Below are 17,770 nucleotides of genomic sequence, written 5' to 3'. Positions count from 1 at the left end.
GGGGCGGCGCTGGGGGAGCCGGGCGGGCGCCGGGCTGCGCGTCCCCGCCCCCGGGTGTCTTTGTGCCTCTGTGTCTCTGTTGTTTCGCTGCGGTTCGCGGGGGTCAGTAGCTGCCGTATCGGGGTGTCCGCGCAGCAGCTCCCAGTGTTTTTGGTACTGACGGGCTCACTGAAACGCCTCAGTGCCCTTACGAGTAAAAGGAAGCGGCCGCGTTTGCCCCACTCTCCCGAAACAAAGCAATCCGAGTGTTTCATCTCGGTCCAGCTCTCGCAGAGCCATGGGAGAGAGGTGTGGTGAGGATAGCAGGATGTCGTACGTGAGAGCAACAAGTACAAGAAACAGCAGTGTGACCTATAACACAAGGTGGAGGAAGTTGCGTTGTTTGCTCTTAAAAAAAAAAAAAAAAAAACCCAGACAAGTGCATTTCAGAGATGTCTTCCAGGCTTCGAAAGTATTAAAAGGGCTGTGATGCATCAGATGTAAGAACCAGCGAGGATTTGTGGGAAGGAGATGGGATGAAACAGCTCCGTGATTTACCAGCAAAGGAAGTTGTGCAACATCTTTTTTTTCGCTGGAGGTTTTCCAGCACTGGTTCCGCGGTCCCCCCCGCCCCTTCCCGGGGCCTGCCGAAGGGCCAACGCGCACAGGGAAGCGGAAGGGGTGAAGATAAGATTGTGTTGGGAAAAGAAGGGAGTGTGGCCATGACTGAGACGGCGGAGGCGTGAGGAAGAGGGAGACGCAAGAGGATGAGAGTTTAGCTCCACTTCAGCATCAGTAAATCAAAGCCTTAAGGGGGTAACTCACTTAGTCTGAGTTGCTCACAAACTAAGTATTTATTAGTTATTACTGCTGAGGAAGGAGATTCCTGCACGCATGGTTTTTCCCTCTTTGTGCATTTAAGGACAAAGGCATACAGAACATCTACAGGGAACATTCCCCACTGCACTAAGTCAAATTGTCAGGAAGCTGTTCTGTTGCTGTAAAAATCTGAGTAACGTTTACATACCTGTACATAAGTAGTGTTTTGATCAATACCGATATTTTGATGGTAACAGACAGGCTTTTTATTTGGCTCAGTGATGATCTGCAATTCATCATTATATCAGCAACAGAACAGGCTTATGCATCTTGTAGAATTGCTGAGCTGCAAAAGTGTATCTAACAATTTCATGTGCTTAAACAGTTAACCAGATAATGGCACACTCTTACACAACTAATAATTCAGATTCTATGCAGAATTGGTATTTAAAAAAACCAGGCTAGTACGTTGTCCATCTGTGTGTTTCTATTTTGGTGCTGTTGTCAGAGTAACCATGACACTTTACGCCAACTACTATCTCTTCTTCTAAGTCTAACAAGATCTGGATGACAAACGAATACTGATTTACTTCAATAAATCTGCCAGTTTTGTGATCTCTAATGAGCTGTGGGTATGTACATTACACTGCATTTCGGGCATGGAAGAAGCGTTTCATTTGAATTGCAAGTGCGTAGCTGCTCCCAGGATCAGAATCCATGGCGGCCTGTCCTGTCCTGCCACATACGAATCCTTCTCCTTGTGTTCCCCAGGAAAACACAGCAATTTTTATTCTGTCAGCAGCTGGAAATAAAAAAAAAATCCAAAATATCTTCTATTCCAGGGCTGTTCTCCTAATTCTAACATTGCATTAAGTGCTAATTTATGTTTTTTCATAATGATCAGCCTCTTGGCTTTTCAGTAAACTTATCCCAACCTATCTGCCTTTTTCTGTTCCTTTCCCTGTATCTCCTTATGCAATCAAATTTACTCTTAAGCTTGAATTATTGTTTAATTCTGTTAATTTTGCATAAAATGCCATAAACAGAAGATAGTTCCTTCCTGGGTAGGCAGATGTGGAAGGGTGGCTACCAGTATTAGGTATTTTAGAGAAACATTGCTTAATTTTTAGAGGACTAAGATTAATAGCAACTGGACTCTGTTTATCAAAGAGTTGTGTCACACAAAAATCAGAACGGGGGATTTGGGGTTCATTGATCAATACACAAACTTCAACAGGATGAAGGAATTTTTAAAATATGTTAATTTCTAAGAACTAAGAAAGAACACTGACCCAAATACTGCACATATTTCTAAGAAATTTAGTAGGCAGTAGAGTAATAGGACAGAATAAAGCAGGTGATGAGGAAAAGGAAATAGCTTAACCAAAAAATATTTTACTCTATCCTGTAAATTCTTTCAGTGCTTCATATTTTCACAGCTTTTTGGCTGGAGTCTGGAACAAAAGAGCAAAATAACACTGTGAAACCCCTTGATTAAATGGGTACAGGAAATGTTGTTGCTGAAACCTGCTGTCTCTGTGAGACAGGGACACGTGGCAGCGACAGGGACATGTGCAACAGCCTGATGGACCTGTTTCTCCTGGCAAGAGAGCGATCCAAAACATAGAAAGGACAGCATTTAAGAATTATTTATTAATACAAGCACATGTTTAGCAACTTTTCCCCATGTACCAACAGCCTTATCTGAACACCAGTAAATAGTAAGTTCTGCAAGGAAGAGATACCCTAGTTCACTGAATATTATAAAGCAGAGAGAATAACTAATTTAAATGCATTTTCAAGGTAATGTTTAAACTAGTTGAAAGAAACTGGTGAAAGCCTTACTCATACACCATTATGCAGCAAGGCCCCATTAGCTACCTTAATGAAGCACTGTAAACCTTACTTTTGAATTACATTGTTAAGATTGTATCACACCCTCAAAGGAATTGAGTCAGATTTTAATATTCCCTGGTGGTAGAGACTACAAGGGTAAATGTGGGTAACTGCATTTAAAAGGGTATTTCACCATTAATCTGCAGCTTCAGCTCATGTTGAGTCTAACTTGCATATATTACATCCATTTTTTAAAAATAGATTTCCGACTAGAGTAAGTGCCATTGTAAGTAAGTGCCATGTCTTGCCAGATCTATGAATCCTTAATTAGACACAGCTCACTAATTACTGGTTATTAGGACAGTCTTCATTCACCTTTAGACTCAGGTAAGTTATGTAAAATGTACACATATTTCTTAAGCACCAGCAAGATCAGATGCATGTAAATACACTATTATATAAAAATAAAAATAATTCTGTAACCACTTTTTCTAGCTCTTTGATGAAGAAATATGAAATTAATTAGTCATCCACTTGTACAGGCCAATGTCAGCTTTAAAAGCACATCAAATTCTCTCCCAGTGATTTAAATGTAGATTTTAAGTCCATTTTTAAAATTTTCAGTAAGCCAGAGTAATCACACTAATTTCAGTCTAAAAGAACAGTTTATTTCCTTACACATTACTTAAGATGAAGGTCTAAATATATACATATATATTAAAACAGTAAAAGACATAATTCAGCTTCTTCTTTTGCCCCTGAATTAGGGTGGGCCCTTAATAATAATGGCCTTGGTTTTGTTCAGTTTGGATTCATATGCAAATATCAGAGAAAACTTAAAATTTGTTAGAATATTCTTCCCATTTACATTGTTTTAATAACAACAAAAAATTAAATAGGTTCACTGAATAAAGTAGCTTCAATACAGTTTTGTGGCCTTGATTTCATGAGTGATTTATTGTAGAGGCCTCAACAGACACCTCAAAGCTGTCGTTCTTGTCCGGCTGTTACTACTCTCTTAGATTAAAACTGGGTTAAGAGAACTTCCATTTGAATGAAGGTTTTGGGTATCATTTTAGGATATTGATCATGCTAATGGGATGCACATGAACAGGATGTATGGAACAAGTGACAACCACAAGGTGTTCAGTAGCCATAATGCAAACCTTGATAAGCTGGGTTTAGGCAGTGCAGACCAGGCCATGTGTGCCCTGTACACCCCACTCTCCCTGAAAGGGCACAGGTTTTAGTTAGGAGCTTGCTCATCTCTAAGTTCCCAAGTGACGACAGCAGTTGTAGTTCAGTGTCAAGCACCTCAAGTTGGGAGCTTTTTTGGCACAAGAACACATACTAGTAACATCCCTGTTTACTCAAAGTGCTTTCACTATTTTGTTTCATCTTTCCATTCTCTACATAACAGCAGGAGAAAAAGTATTAATGGAATTTTGGTGTAGCCATGGTGAGCTTCCGGCATCTCAGCCTGCAGAGAGTCCAACAAACTATCACCCAAACTTCCTCAGGCACAAGGAAGTCTCATGACCTTTCACTCCAACCTGTCCATATCCTCCCAATACCTGGAATCTGAATATCAGATGGATCTAGTTAGTTTCCCTGAAGTTTTGCTGTGCAGTGGCCCAAAGGCAGATACCCTTTTACTACTGCTATTTTGTATAAATGCTAGATTTTATTTGGTTTGTGTTCCTTTGGGTACAGCCAGCCTTGGCATTTAGAACATCTGCAACCTCATATATAGCAGAGGAAAAAAAGAGAAAAAGCCCTCTTGTCTTCCAAACATATATGTGACATCAGTCTGCAACTGCTGAAACCACAGCAACATTTTTGGGTGGCTCTGTACTTTCTGAAAACAGCTTTGTAAGCCACTGTAGGAAGAGGATGCTACCATTCATTAAAGTTATATTGGCAATCTATGTCTCAAAGTCCCAGCTTAGTCATGCATTTAAGTCCCTGATTTCCTCCATATACCAATTATGTACATATTATGGCTATTTTCCAACTGGTATCAAAGCTGCCTTGTGCACTGCAGATAAGAAACGTCAACATGAGCATGCTCTGCTCCCTGCTCTTTCCTCATAAATGTACACCACGTTGCCTCTCCATGCCTAAATCTCCCTCACTTCCATACCTCATTTTTTCTGTAGTTCCTGATCAGCCTGTTAGCCTCTTCAACACCTTCCCTGCAGTAGGAAGAGCTAAGCAATATCAAGGGGGCTTTATGCTTTCACACAGCAAAGTACAAAACTGGCTCAGAGCTGTGTGTGATCACAAGTAACTCCACAGCTTAAGGCTCAGCTGAGGAAACAACTGTCCAACAGGCCAGTTCTTAGAGAGGACCTCTTCTGTACAGGATGAGAAACCTTTTACACATACACTGTAACCACATGAATATTAGCAGGAAAACTACTGATACAAGTACCTTGGGCCTTCTGTGTCAGACAAATTACTGTGTGTGAAGGAAGGACAGTTTATCTGCAGAAGTCCAGGCACCAGCAGCTTACAGCATCGCTTTAGGCACTCAGGACTTCAACTTTATAGGTAAGCAGCTAAAATTTTGAATTTCAAGCATTAACCACAAAGTATCTGGAAGCCTTGCAGGAACCCACTCCCCAGAGAATATCTTAACACCACTGTAAAACAGCACTGGTTTCTTCCTGTAGTTCCACAGAGATTATGAAAGGCAGACAAGATCATTCTTATCTTCAGCTGTTGGGTTTTCAGGGCGGTGTCACAGTGCTGACAGTAAAGTAAATCCAGACATGGTCAGGAGCAGCCATTTAATCGTCTTTCACTGACAGATTGGAGTTTCTTTTTTCAGTGTTACCATATATAGTAACATACAATGAATTTCATGAACATGGAATTTAACACTGTTGAATGGTGGTTATTCTTGCTGCCATAGTAACATTAAGGGTATTTATTAATCTCTTAACAGTTTTTGTCTATACAGAGTGGAAGCTACAAGAGCACCTGGTAGTCCAATATGGCAAAAGCATACAAAGGAATAGTACCACATGTGTGGGTTGCAAGTTATCATATTACAGGCTAAATTGGAGCATAGCATTGACACCCCATAACTGGTGTAAAGCTGCTCTGCAGGAGGTGAAAAGACATACTAGGTCATGAAAAAGACAAATACCTTTTCTATATACTGCCTATGGTTTTATGCAGCATTATGGGACAGTCAGTAAAGCCTAGCAGGAACATCAAGGCATAAGACAGCCAGAGTTGAAAATACCTCCCCATCCCGGATTTTTGTTTTTCAAGGAAGTAAACAGTGCTGACACGCTGCCAGACTATATAAAAAACAGTTGATCCTGCTCTGCTTGCAAGTTATTTTACTTCTGATTAAAAAAGAAACCATAAAATGGCATCAAGTTGGAGCAGTAATGTTTCTTGGTTGTTTTGATGTAAGGTCTTCACAGCCTACAATGTAGATTAAAAGTTTGATCAATTGGTATTGTTTCTGTATTTTATTTCAGTCAAGCTCAAAAAACCACCAAACCCCACAATGGAGCAAGAGCTTGCATAGAACAGAGAAAACTTGATGTAAAACTATGCTCTCTAGTGGAGAAATTTCATTCTGTGCAATAAAAGTTCAAGCCATGCTGATCCATATACTTAGCCAACAGGTTTTCAGTGCAGAGAAAATATCAAGATTTCCCACAATATGAAAAGAGTGCAAGTGCCCAGTTCAACATATTTATTATAACTAAAATAGGCTCATACTGAGTTACATGACAGATTACAGGTACATAAGGTTTCTAAGTATAGAACATAAACTACCTAAGCCCTAGGACATGTGTTTATGTTTGTTAGATTTTTAAAAGTAATGACACTTTCAATGTAATAGCAAAACATTTCCTTTTAATGATGTTGCACTTTATTGTGGTCCTATATAATACTACATAGTCTGATGAAAATAGGTTAGTTTTATACCAGATAGTGCTACTTGGTTTACATAATCAAAACTAGGATTTTTCTCCAAATAAATGTTTAATAACAAATTCTCTGTTGATTTATTTTTAGAGAGACAAACTGAAATGATCACCAACTCCTTTATTTCTACTTACACCACTAATTTTAAATCTACTGAGTGGTCCTTCAAGAAACTCTAACTTCTGTTCAATGTCTTTTCTTACAGTGTTAACAAAACAACCCATTTTCTTCATGACAACTGCCCTATCACAATTCTTCCTAGGCAGGTATAGATGACTGAATTAATTAACTCAGTATAATAGCAGATGAATTAGAATCTATTCTTTCAAACAACTTGGTCACTTTATGCTTCCTCTAAAGTATACAGGATTTAGTTTCTTTAAACTCTGTATCTTAACAAGGCTGTTAGAATATATCTGAAGTTAGAAGACAGAAATATAAAAGACTTGCAAAAGCTAAATGTACAGTTAACGACGCTAATTTTAAAATATATTTAAATTTGGCGTGCATTCTAATTCAAGAGTAAGAATCTAGCAAGACATGGGTATTAGATTTCTTTTATGTGGTTACAGAATGTTATGATCAGCTGTTGACTGTTACAGAAAGTAGTACTCCCTCTTCCTTTTTGGCCCTAAAAGATAAAACATGGGGGAGGGGAAAAGCTGTTTTTTCGAACATATACAGAAACACAGAGCTACCTTTCAAGTTTTAGTTTCCTGGTATACTCAGAAAAAAGCAGTCTAACAATTCAGCAAAGCCAGCAACCTAGATTTAAGAAATATCACAAGCTACCAACAGAATAATACAAATTAAAAGATTTGCTGCTATAAGTTTCTTTAAATGGAAATAAGTTCATAACTGATCTTCTGCCTAGAGCAAAGGAAGAGTTTGCTGACTTCCAGCATAACTTGTGCTGATATGGCAGCAATTTAAACATTTGTATTTAGTAAATCCCATGAGAGCAAGCAGATTTCCTAAGTTTCTACAGTGGTAGTGATACAGAATTTTGAGTTGGGGAACAATTGTCAGTGATTGGGTAAAAGAAAAACCTAGTTCTGCTTCAGCAGTTTTGTCATATCACTTAATAGAAAGATGAATAAGAACTAAGTAATAAACTGTAGTTTGAGTATGTCTAAATATTTATGGCTATTTATTTAAATCTTTATGAAGTGCTGGAACTCTGCAAAATTCTGTTTCCATTTAATATTCTCCTGCAACTTTTCACAATATTCTTTAAATGTGTGTCCTTCACATGGCCGTATCACTTACACCGCATGCAAGAAAAAATTTATTTCATATAAAAACAGACAATCTTGAAAGGAAGGAGCCAGAAAGACAAGCAAGATATCCCTTGAAGTCCTGTGTGGTTACTGTTACAGAGAGATAACAAAGAGAGAGATCTTAAATATGTTTAGTTTAAAATTCAGTGGTAGGCATGCAAAACTAGCACACAGTTGTGAGCATCTTGTAGCACCACTGGAAGTTAACTGGTAGGTGAAATTAGCTGTGTTGTAGTAATAGCTGCCAGTCACAGCAGTGTGTGTGCATGGATGGGAGGCAGCCCAGTCACTTAGGGATACATTTCTTATTCTAAGTCTCATTTGAGAGTCAGAATGTTTGCAAAAGCTCCATTTTTAGATACAAAAGTGTTATTTTGGCAAGGCAGAAGTTTCACTGTGTTTCGCAGACTCAGCTAGCTATCTTATAGTAGAGTTCATTCACCATCAAAAGACATAAAAAAAATACCAAAGATTTATGCATTACGTTGTAATGTATCTAAAAAACAGGTCCAAAGTTATCTGACAGCCACAAGATCGTACTTAGCAACTCAGTTTAGCCCATGTAAGAAGTGAAAACATGCGATACCTTCCAATTAAATCACCTCTGCATTTCCTGAGAGGAGAAAAAGACAGATGCCAAAATCCCAGACAATTCATACTGACTTCCAATCCCATCTTACATGACAGATTTGAGAGGTTTTTGGGACAGAGCTAGGAAGTCATCCACAGTGATGAATTACAGTTGCTACTACAACACCACCATGACAGACCATTTTAAGGATAATTTAAAATAACTCCTTCAGAAGATATAGTGCAAAGAACATCAAAGCTTGTACTGACCTATTTCTAATTCAGGTACTCTCCCTACTCCATGATAACAAGGTTTTAGAGAATATGAAAGCACAGTCCAGGGGGTCCTCATAGGACAGAACAGATTTCAGCCTTCTCTCAGTTTCCTATATTTCAACAGTTGCAGAAGTGCCATTTGTGTAGCCACCTTTAGACTTCATGTGGTCCTGAATTGATACAGCCTAGGAAAAAAAGCTTATTAGGACATGCATCTTATAAATTCTGGTTGCCAGAGCAATTAGTAAAAGCTTCAATTTGAAAAGGCAGGCGGGTCATATGTTTACAGTGCTGAGTCCCAACTGTAGTAGGGAGAAATAACAACTAAATCCAGGACTGTTAAATACTATTTTAAGTCAGCGTTTGAGATACATTTTGCTATACAAAATCCACTTATTCTTACGTCCCTCACCCTGGCACATCTTTGACTTTAAGGTGATCAGGTTCTAGTATCAAGTGCATCCATAGAATCTCATCATGTGAAAGATGGGTTCTCATCATGTGTAAAGATACTGAGGAAATGAGCACTTCCTGCTCAGTGTATCTCCCACACTATCTCATGTTTACAAACCAAAAGTTCTGTTCTGATGCTATTCTACTGATTAAAAAAAAAAAATCAGATTTTTCTCTCTCTTACAATTAGCTAGTATTTCATTAGCTCCCTGCTCTAGAGGTTACTGAGGGGAGATTTGTGCTTTTCCCAGAGGTGCATACTTACTGAGGAATAGTCACCACTCATCTCTCTGGCCCCGACGTGCGCCGTGTGTACAAAGTTCATTGGCTCTCCTATCATATTCCGGTCCAGTCTCCGACGCCTCTTCTATGAGACAAAAAGATACCTTAGGTCTCTATTCAGAAAACGTCAGCAGCTTTCAGCCAGAAACAAGTAGCCAAGATAAAAATAGATAGCCAGTACTGACCCGTAATGACACCTCATGGCAACAGGGCTGAAGTTTCAGACTGTTTGCAGTAAGACATGATGAAAGTCACTTTTATTACTGCTAATTGAATTTTAGCAAAAGCTTTCTTTAATATTGGAAAGTCAGGGCCTGAAAACTGCAAGCAGTCATACAGTCTAAGTTTCTGGCAAAGCACACACAGTTCAAACATAGTTTAACAGGACTGGTTTTAGCTTTTGCATTACTTTGCCCAAACTAATCAAAACAACAGGAAAACGAAAGCATTTTCCACGTAACTGAAAGACAAAATTTCAAATCTGATAAAGGGTGGCAGTTGTGCATCCACCTACCGGCGGGGGCTGTTCACCATTGCACCAGTTAAAACAAACCAGGAACTCAGTCATTTTATTTCTCAGTAGGTAATAGGCCTTGTGTAATTATTTCTCTGGGAGTTCAAGCAGTACTAGGACCAAGATGCAGTTCCTAGAGTGAGCTTAGAAAGGAATTGCTTGTGCAGGTTCACTGGTAGAGATCACAGAATGCATCTTATAAGTATACCTGCAAAGAGATTATTATTTAAATTCATATTAAAATACATCAATGTTTTATAAGAGTTATTGAGCAGTAGGCAGTTCATAAGACTAAACCAAGACTATTACATTTTTAAACATATCTGTAGAGTAGAGAAGCATCAATTTAAAATTAATTCATGTTCATGTCAGAAATCAGGGTTAAGAACTCTCCATATTTACTCACAGAGAGTAGTGTAAGTTCTTTATAGAAATGTAATAAAAACAATGCTAGAATTAAGTCAAGTCTTGTTTAACAGTCCATGATCTGGTTGCAAGCAGAGCTAACCAATACTTATGAATTATTTACTGTTTTGCAAGAAACCAGCTTTGAACAGATTGACCTTTTAAGATTTACAAACTGAGGCAAAAGAAAGTTTCAGCCTTACATATGATACAGTTACTCTTCTTAGATATGGAAAAGCTCAAAGCAAAGAGCCTTCTACAACTCCAAATAGCCCTTAAAAGAAAAGAGAAAAGCCGTGCATACCAGCAAGAGAAACCATTCATCAGAGCTTAGAGCTTCCCAGAATGTATAAAAATATTAACATAGCAATCCTGAACTGGAGACACAACCAGGAAACTCACTGACTCTAAGTGCCCTGAAGCCAGGACACAGCCCAGCTTTTAGTAGTTACTGACTTTTTTTTTAGTAAACGTATCTTCCTTCAAATCAAATCATGGGTTATAGAGTAGACTTTAAAATTAACTTTTTCATACCCAAATCATTAAAACAATATTACAACATGTTCATTTAAAGGAAGTTTTGTTACTTTATTAAAGCTTACAGCGTAACAGAAGGTATAGTTTCATCAATTCAGTCTTCCTGAAACCCCACTAAACCTTTCACAACCAACCAGCAGAAGCTTCCTCCTTCACGGGCATTTCTTCTGTAGTCCCACAATTATGTAATTAGCACATCTATTTCTTTCACCTTTGTGGTTTTCTAACATTTCATCACGTCTCACTTCAAGCAGATTTCTTAAAATTTCTGCCATTTATCTTTCAAAGCATTTGTTATGTCTGCCCCTTTGTTTTAGGTAGCCTATAGGATACATTTCTGCAGAATGTGTCTTATGCCACTCCGGTTTATCCTAAGTGGTTTTAACACAACTCGTTCTCTGCCTCAATCATCATTTTTCGCCTCATGCTCTCACAACGGTCTTTATCACCACCAGAAGGGACAGTGGTCCACACAACCATAAAAACATGCAGAAGTCAAAGCTTTTGCCAGCACCTCACATTAGTTGCAGATTTTTTGGGTTTGTTGCATGTTAATGAGACCCCATCAAAGATAAGATTTTCTTTAAAATCATGAAGTGTGTCACCCCCCAGAGATCCCCTATTTTGAAAGCAGACTGACTGAGACACCATGCCCATCCCAAAGCAACAGCTGAACGCCTACCGTCCTCCTGCCGCACCCCCATTTGTCCATCTCCCTCCGTGGGGCTCCGCGCGTACCTCGGTGCTGCCCGCTGCTCCCGGAGAGTCCTGACGGGATGGTGTGTCCTCATTCAGGCGCTGGCACACACCCAGCTCCCGTCTTGGCAGCTTCAGCACATTTACGGTTCATATTCCTGGGTTATAATTAATCCTGTTGGCTAAGCAGGAACGCTCCGCTGCGCTCCCGTGCCCTGCGGCGGCTCCTCCGCTCCCGGAGGTGCTGCACAAGGCTCGTGTGCGCTTCACGCGTCCCTACAGGTGTCAGAAACGCAGAGCCGAGGCCAAAAATAGAGCCCTGCTTTGGCGTCAGATTTGTGCAGCCGTGCAGTTTTCTCAGCACTCTCCATGCAGCCTGTGGCTCACTTCCACCCCTGCGGCAGCTCTGCAGGTGTCCTGCTGGCACACAGCGTGCTGAACGCCTTCCTGTTGTCTTTCACATCAGAACGCTTCTTTTCCTCTGCATGACTCAGAGAATCATTCCCCAGGACAGGAATGTTTGTGCCAGGGCATGGGACACCACCTTGCTCCCAGACACTCAAGGTTTCCACACTAACTGGAAAAATTTTAAAAACATCTTAACGTTTTCAGGCTCACCCAGGACAAGTAAAAGCCAACAAGAATCCCCAAACCAAGGACAAAACAACATTTTGTCACAGTTGGCACGCAGACCAGAACGGGACAATATCCTGTTGTTCTTTCTCTCTGTTTTTCACCATGGCAGCAGTATCATCGAGGCGAGGAGACAAAGGGCCTGGGAATGGCTAGCACTCGCAGACACGGATGCTGGATGCGCTGGCAGGATGCACAGCCCTGCTGGACCCCGGGGCCTTAAAGTGCCCCAGAGATTTGTGAATGTTGAGATAAACTTCCCTGAGTGTAGCAATCTACCACTGCTATGAATTAAAAGGTATTCAAAAATCTTCTTGTATTTTACTTACAAACTATCAAGGGAAAATATTTGCTTGAATCAAACCAAAAGAATTCTCTTTGCATAGATAAGAGACGGATGATAAGAGTGATAAATAACATCACTAAACATATTTATTCTTCCCAGCTGGCCTTTAGACTCAAGGTCAGATCATGCAAAATCCTTGGCTCGAGCTGTTAGTGCAGACAACGAGGGTAGAGTTAGTGTGTATTGTCACACATCGGGCCCAGGCTGCCATCCCCCTGCCCCGAATCAGCGTTAAACTGGGATTACTGCTGGGCCCACTTGTTGTCATTTTTATTCCAGCTCTGTCAATACTGAGTTCATGCAAGAAGCAGCGCATTTCAGCCTAAATGCCTTGCTAAAAACCACCGTGCTTCTAATTTGTTCATTATCCCTCCTTTGCTCATTTGACATCAACATCACATTAAAATCCTCAAACGCTTGTATGTTTATATATTTGAATGACAAGCTGTGGCAAAAGACAGCAAAACTTGTATTTCAAGTATTAGTTTTGAGCATGAAACTTGAAGAGTACATCTTGCTTGGTAAAAGGTGAAGAGTACAAAACAATTACCAAGAATTTGGAAGAACCTTGGAGCCAAGCAGCTAAAATCCTGCTGTGGAGTGAGCTTAGCTGCTTGCAAGTAGCATCCTGATTTTACCAGTGTATGTACAGATTACAGTCTGAGTTTGGGATGCATTCCTCAAACTACATAATGATGCTGTTATGTAGCATAAATGTATATATTGGTCTGCCATCCTGGAGCTTCACAGAAAGCTCAGAGTAGGGTTTTACCTGAGCTCTTCAATAATCTAGGTGTGTAGGATTTTAACCTAAGAAATTGGGGTATGGGTGTGACTATGAGGACATCCTTCTTTCCAAAGCTAAGTAGAGAGACATATTTAAAAAATGACTCTTCAAAACCAAACCAACCAAACAATACCCCCACCCACCCACACACATAAAAACCCCCCAAACCACAAAGGCAGCTCTTCTATTTCAAAGTAAAAATGAGCTAAATTACCTTAATCTCAAAAGGAAAATAAAAATGTATTTCCAAATAAGCGTCCATTCCCCCTCAAAAAAGAAAAAAAGTCAAGAGACTAAATTATGTGTTCTGTTTGGAAGTTAAAAACAACTGCAAAAGGAATCAACTGAGGTTTGCTTGCAGTCTTACCAGAAAAGAAAAATAGTAAGAATAATGAAAAGCAAGCAAATGGTTGGCAACACACCCACCACTGATAATGTAAACACATTGAATGGATTAACTGGCTTGTAAATTACAAAATTAAGTGTTACTAAAAAAAAGCTATGATCATAAATTTGATCATAGCTATGATCAAAGCTATGTTCATCATAAAATCATCATTTTATTATCATAAAATGATAATAAAAGCCTTAACAAGAAAAGATAGAATTCCTCAGGCATGGTTGATGAGCAAACACGACTGCCAAGGAAAAGCATATGATGGAAGCAGGAAAAGCAGGGAACTGCCCTCATTTAGAGAGGGCTGCAGAAGAGAATCGCTCCGTGCCGAGCCGCCCCGGGGCCGCGCCGTGACCTTGCCCGCAGCGCTGCTCGCGGGGCCGGCGACAGCGGCAGGGGGCGCACCGCGCGCGCTCGCGGCCTTCCCTCAGGAGCCTCGCGCGCCTTCGCGGGGAGCCATGGCCGGTCGCGGCCCCAGCGCAGCTCCTCACTTCAGAACCGGGCCGGTGTCCGGAGCGGGACCCAGCCGAGCCGCCGGTAGGCCCGAGCGCCCGACGCTGCCGCAGCTCCGCCCTCGCGGGGCCGGAGGGAAGCGCGGGGCCCCGCGCTGCGCCACCAGAGCCGCCAGGGGGCGCCAAACTCCCACATTTGCGCCCCCGCCCCTCCCCGGCGCGGAGGCCCTCGGGCGCCCCCCAGCGGCCACGCTGTAACACGGCCGGGCGTGAGTGAGCGCGCTCCGGCCAATTATCGCGAGCCGCCTGCGTCACGCCGCTTCCTATTGGCTGCGCGTCGGAGGCGGCCGCCCAATGGGCGCGGCGGCGCGCGAGGGGAAGGCGCGCGCGCGCAAGCACCGCCCCTCTTTGCGGAGCGCGCGGCGCGGCGCGGACCGGCCCTGCTGCTGCTCTGAGCGACCATGGCGCTGCCCAGCAGTTGACGTTTAGCTTCTCCCCTCTCCACCTTCTCCTCTTTCTCCGGCCCCTTCCTCCCCCCTGCCCGGGTCCCGGCTCAGGCACATAGACGGCCGGTACCGGAGACACCGGGTCCCTCCCCCGCCCCTCAGAAACAGGCAGTAGGAGTCGGGCCGGGCGGCCGCCGGACACACCATGAACATCATCATCGGCATCGGCGGGTGAGAGCCGGGACCGGGCGGGGGAAGCGGCTCGGGGTGCGGGACGGGCTCGGGTCTCTCATCCCGGCCCCTCCCGGTGCCGCAGTGGGGGTGGGGGGGTGGACACGGCCCCCACGTGGCGCTTCCCGACGGCCGCGCTCTCGCCGCAGGGTCACCAACGGCGGCAAGACCACGCTGACCCGCCGGCTGATGCGGGCCCTGCCCAACTGCAGCGTGGTGCACCAGGATGACTTCTTCAAGGTGAGCGGGCCCGCCGGCCCCTGCCGGCCGCGGGAGGGCGCGGGGTGACCCCCGCGGGCGTCCGCCCGCGCTGCTGGCGCGCTGCCCGCGGCTCCTGCGCCGCCCTGCCCGCGGCTCCTGCGCTGCCTGGCGGGGCCGTGCGCCTGCCGGATAAGTCTGCGCTATAGCGGCTCCCCATGGCTTTCCGTGGAGCGCTGTGCTCGTGTCCGTGGGAAGATAGAGGAGCAGGCGGCTTTATCTGAGCCTCGTACTGCTGGTTTATCTGCATGCAAAGGAACCTGGTGGAGGGTTAAGATTCCACTTCGTAGCTTCAGGGTTTGCATCTTGAATCTTGCTTTGAAAGGGATATTAAGCTTCTCAGTAGCTGTTCTGACCAAGCAGTTTTTTTTTTTTTTCTTGTTACTGTTTCAGCCCCAAGTTGAAATAGAAGTTGAAGATGGGTTTAAACAGTATGATGGTAAGCCTCTGTTAGTGTTATCAAAGCATAACTCAAAAACTGAAAGAGTGTTCTGATTCTTTAAGTGAACTGTTTTGCACTGACTGCATTATTAGATTATATTTAATTACTTCTTAATAATAGTTGTCTGTTTTGTCTTAGTGATTAGTGCATTAGATATGGAAGCTATGATGAGTACCATAAATGCTTGGATAAAAAACCCAGTCAAGTTTGAACGTTCTCATGGGATCAACAACACACTGGATACCCAGATCTTGGAAGATAAGGAGGGAGGAGATGAAACAGTCCACATTCTTATTGTTGAAGGCTTCCTGCTTTACACTTACAGGTAATCAATTATGCCTTCATACATTTTGATTTTTACATTATTTTATGTGATGGGCAAGCCTCCAGAGGAATAAAACTACGTGTTCTAAACCAAGAATTAACAGCTGGCATTAACTACAGCCAAGTTTAGGTGTCACAAGTCTAAAGGTCACTCTAAGTACAGGAAATGGGTATAGTTGTACTTTTCTGGGTTTTGCTACTAATTAGTTGAGGTGTAACCAACACGTGTCTCTTTCAGGCCACTGATTGATGTGTTCCACCATCGGTACTTCCTTTCCATTCCATATGAAGAGTGTAAAAGGAGAAGAAGGTAAGTCTGAGTTCCCTTGCTAGCCAAATAACATCTTACTCCATTCAAGACTTGGTTTCTCTGAAGATTTTAGATGAGAAGGAATAAAGGCAAATGTAGCTGCTGTGTTAGGAGACTGTAGCTTCTTTCTGACCTAAAATTTCCAACCAAACTATTGTGTTGTGTATGTAATGCTCAGTTTCTGCACAGACCTTTTACTAGGCTTTCTCCCCTGCTGGTTTTCCAGAGTTCCCAGATCTCACACTACTTGAGGTTTTACATTTGGCTGTATGTTTGCACACATACAGTGTTCTTACTGCAAATGAAAAGTATTAATGTTACATTTCAAGAGGAATAAGCAGACAGCTATTTTACCCAGAGTTCTGCTAAAGCTTTTAAGAGCTTATTCATCACTATTTAGATCAGTCGGTCTTAGGAACTCTCTTTGCATTTTGAACACTTCGGGCCTGCACATCAAATTTCAACTTACTTGCATAACTTGATGCTTGCAGCTCTTGCTAACTACTAACTTTTGATAAGCTCAGAAACCAAACTGGAATCAATGGGCTCAGGCTAATGTGTAGAGAAACCCAGTGAAGGAGCTGTCATTTCCCTGAACTGTTACTTGACTACTTGTGAGTAACAATACCTTCCTTAATTTACAGTTCAAGGAGTTACACTGTACCAGATCCACCTGGATTGTTTGACGGCCATGTTTGGCCTATGTATGTAAAGCACAGGAAGATAATGGAAGAACTTGGAGTTGATGTGGGTAAGTCTTTAATGACAAAAGCACTTTGAGATTGCTTTTCAAACCTGTGCACTACATTCTGGTTAGATGCATGAGAGGAGTGAATGAAGCAGGTGGAGGGACTACATTTCTCTGATACCAGTTGGGTGCATGCTTTTTAAATTAGGATCTGACTACCTTAGAGAGACATTCTATTATTGCTCTCTTATTTTACTTCCTTTTAAGTCCATTTGAATGGGACAAAATCAAAGGAGGAGCTGTTTAATGATGTGTATGGGCAGATCCAGAATAAGATTGAAGAACTACTTAACACCCAGGTATATGTTCATGTTTGTACTTAAAATTCAAAGGCAACCCTTTTAAAGCCTGTGTTGAAAAAGCATGAAGCTGTAACTTGAAATACGTTCACATTTATCTTTTGTTTAGAAATAAGCTGCTGCTGCTGATTCTTGCAAGTGAAGATGATTCCCGTTTGCTCCATGCTGTCTACCTGACTGCCTCTAAAGTTCCAGCTTCTGTGAAGACTCAACTCTTAAATTCAACTTTGTTCAACCTTTCCCTTGAAAACTGAGTTCTATATGGTCATAATTAAAAAGCACTTCCCCCTTGTCTGTGATTTCAGTCTAGTATGTGTTCTCAGGTGATTCTTTTTGTGATGTTCTTAGTGTCACAGGTTAAAAGATTATAGTGGAACTGATGTGCAGTGGCACAACTGTCCTAGGAGAGAGTGTGTATCCATATACATAGACATTGCTTTGACTTCTTTCCTTTCACAACTCTGCTTGCATTCCTGTAATAATTAGGCAGCAGGTA

At 42.1% G+C, this 17,770-nt stretch overlaps 2 protein-coding genes across 8 annotated transcripts in view; one reads left to right on the top strand and one right to left on the bottom strand.

Moving 5' to 3' along the window:
• Positions 1-12,330, bottom strand: part of SPPL2A (signal peptide peptidase like 2A) — a 39,586-nt gene extending 27,256 nt beyond the window's left edge. Inside the window, exons 1-4 of one of the 7 annotated variants that reach the window (XM_042039766.1) lie at positions 11,588-12,330; positions 9,964-10,171; positions 9,433-9,534; positions 6,338-8,899 (exon numbers count right to left, since the gene is read on the bottom strand). In XM_042039766.1, the coding sequence (XP_041895700.1) occupies positions 8,825-8,899; positions 9,433-9,534; positions 9,964-10,017 (231 nt within the window). In that variant the 5' untranslated portion in view covers positions 10,018-10,171; positions 11,588-12,330 and the 3' untranslated portion in view covers positions 6,338-8,824. Of the gene's footprint in view, positions 1-6,337; positions 8,900-9,432; positions 9,535-9,963; positions 10,172-11,587 lie in introns of those variants that run through there. The other 6 variants (XM_042039760.1, XM_042039763.1, XM_042039757.1 and 3 more) reach the window with 6 other exon arrangements.
• Positions 12,331-14,604: 2,274 nt separating this feature from the next.
• Positions 14,605-17,573, top strand: LOC121669745 (nicotinamide riboside kinase 2-like). Its single transcript, XM_042039146.1, has 8 exons — positions 14,605-14,893; positions 15,043-15,133; positions 15,545-15,590; positions 15,732-15,918; positions 16,156-16,227; positions 16,872-16,978; positions 17,183-17,274; positions 17,384-17,573. The coding sequence occupies exons 1-8, from the start codon at positions 14,868-14,870 to the stop codon at positions 17,387-17,389; spliced, it is 627 nt and encodes a 208-aa protein (XP_041895080.1). The 5' UTR covers positions 14,605-14,867; the 3' UTR covers positions 17,390-17,573.
• The last annotated feature ends 197 nt before the right edge of the window (positions 17,574-17,770 follow it).

The sequence above is a fragment of the Corvus kubaryi genome, unplaced genomic scaffold (assembly GCF_017639235.1).
Source record: "Corvus kubaryi isolate FWS band 111438036 unplaced genomic scaffold, C.kubaryi_AGA036_p1.0 37394, whole genome shotgun sequence".
NCBI classification, from domain to species: domain Eukaryota; kingdom Metazoa; phylum Chordata; class Aves; order Passeriformes; family Corvidae; genus Corvus; species Corvus kubaryi.
This window is presented reverse-complemented; position numbering and strand designations above follow the sequence as displayed.

Bases quoted from the DNA above. Each gene is read 5' to 3' on its own strand.
- LOC121669745 (XM_042039146.1), top strand. From the start codon at position 14,868: ATGAACATCATCATCGGCATCGGCGG. The intron at 14,894-15,042 runs GTGAGAGCCGGG...CTCTCGCCGCAG, and splicing joins ATCATCATCGGCATCGGCGG to GGTCACCAACGGCGGCAAGA. The intron at 16,979-17,182 runs GTAAGTCTTTAA...CTTCCTTTTAAG, and splicing joins AGAACTTGGAGTTGATGTGG to TCCATTTGAATGGGACAAAA.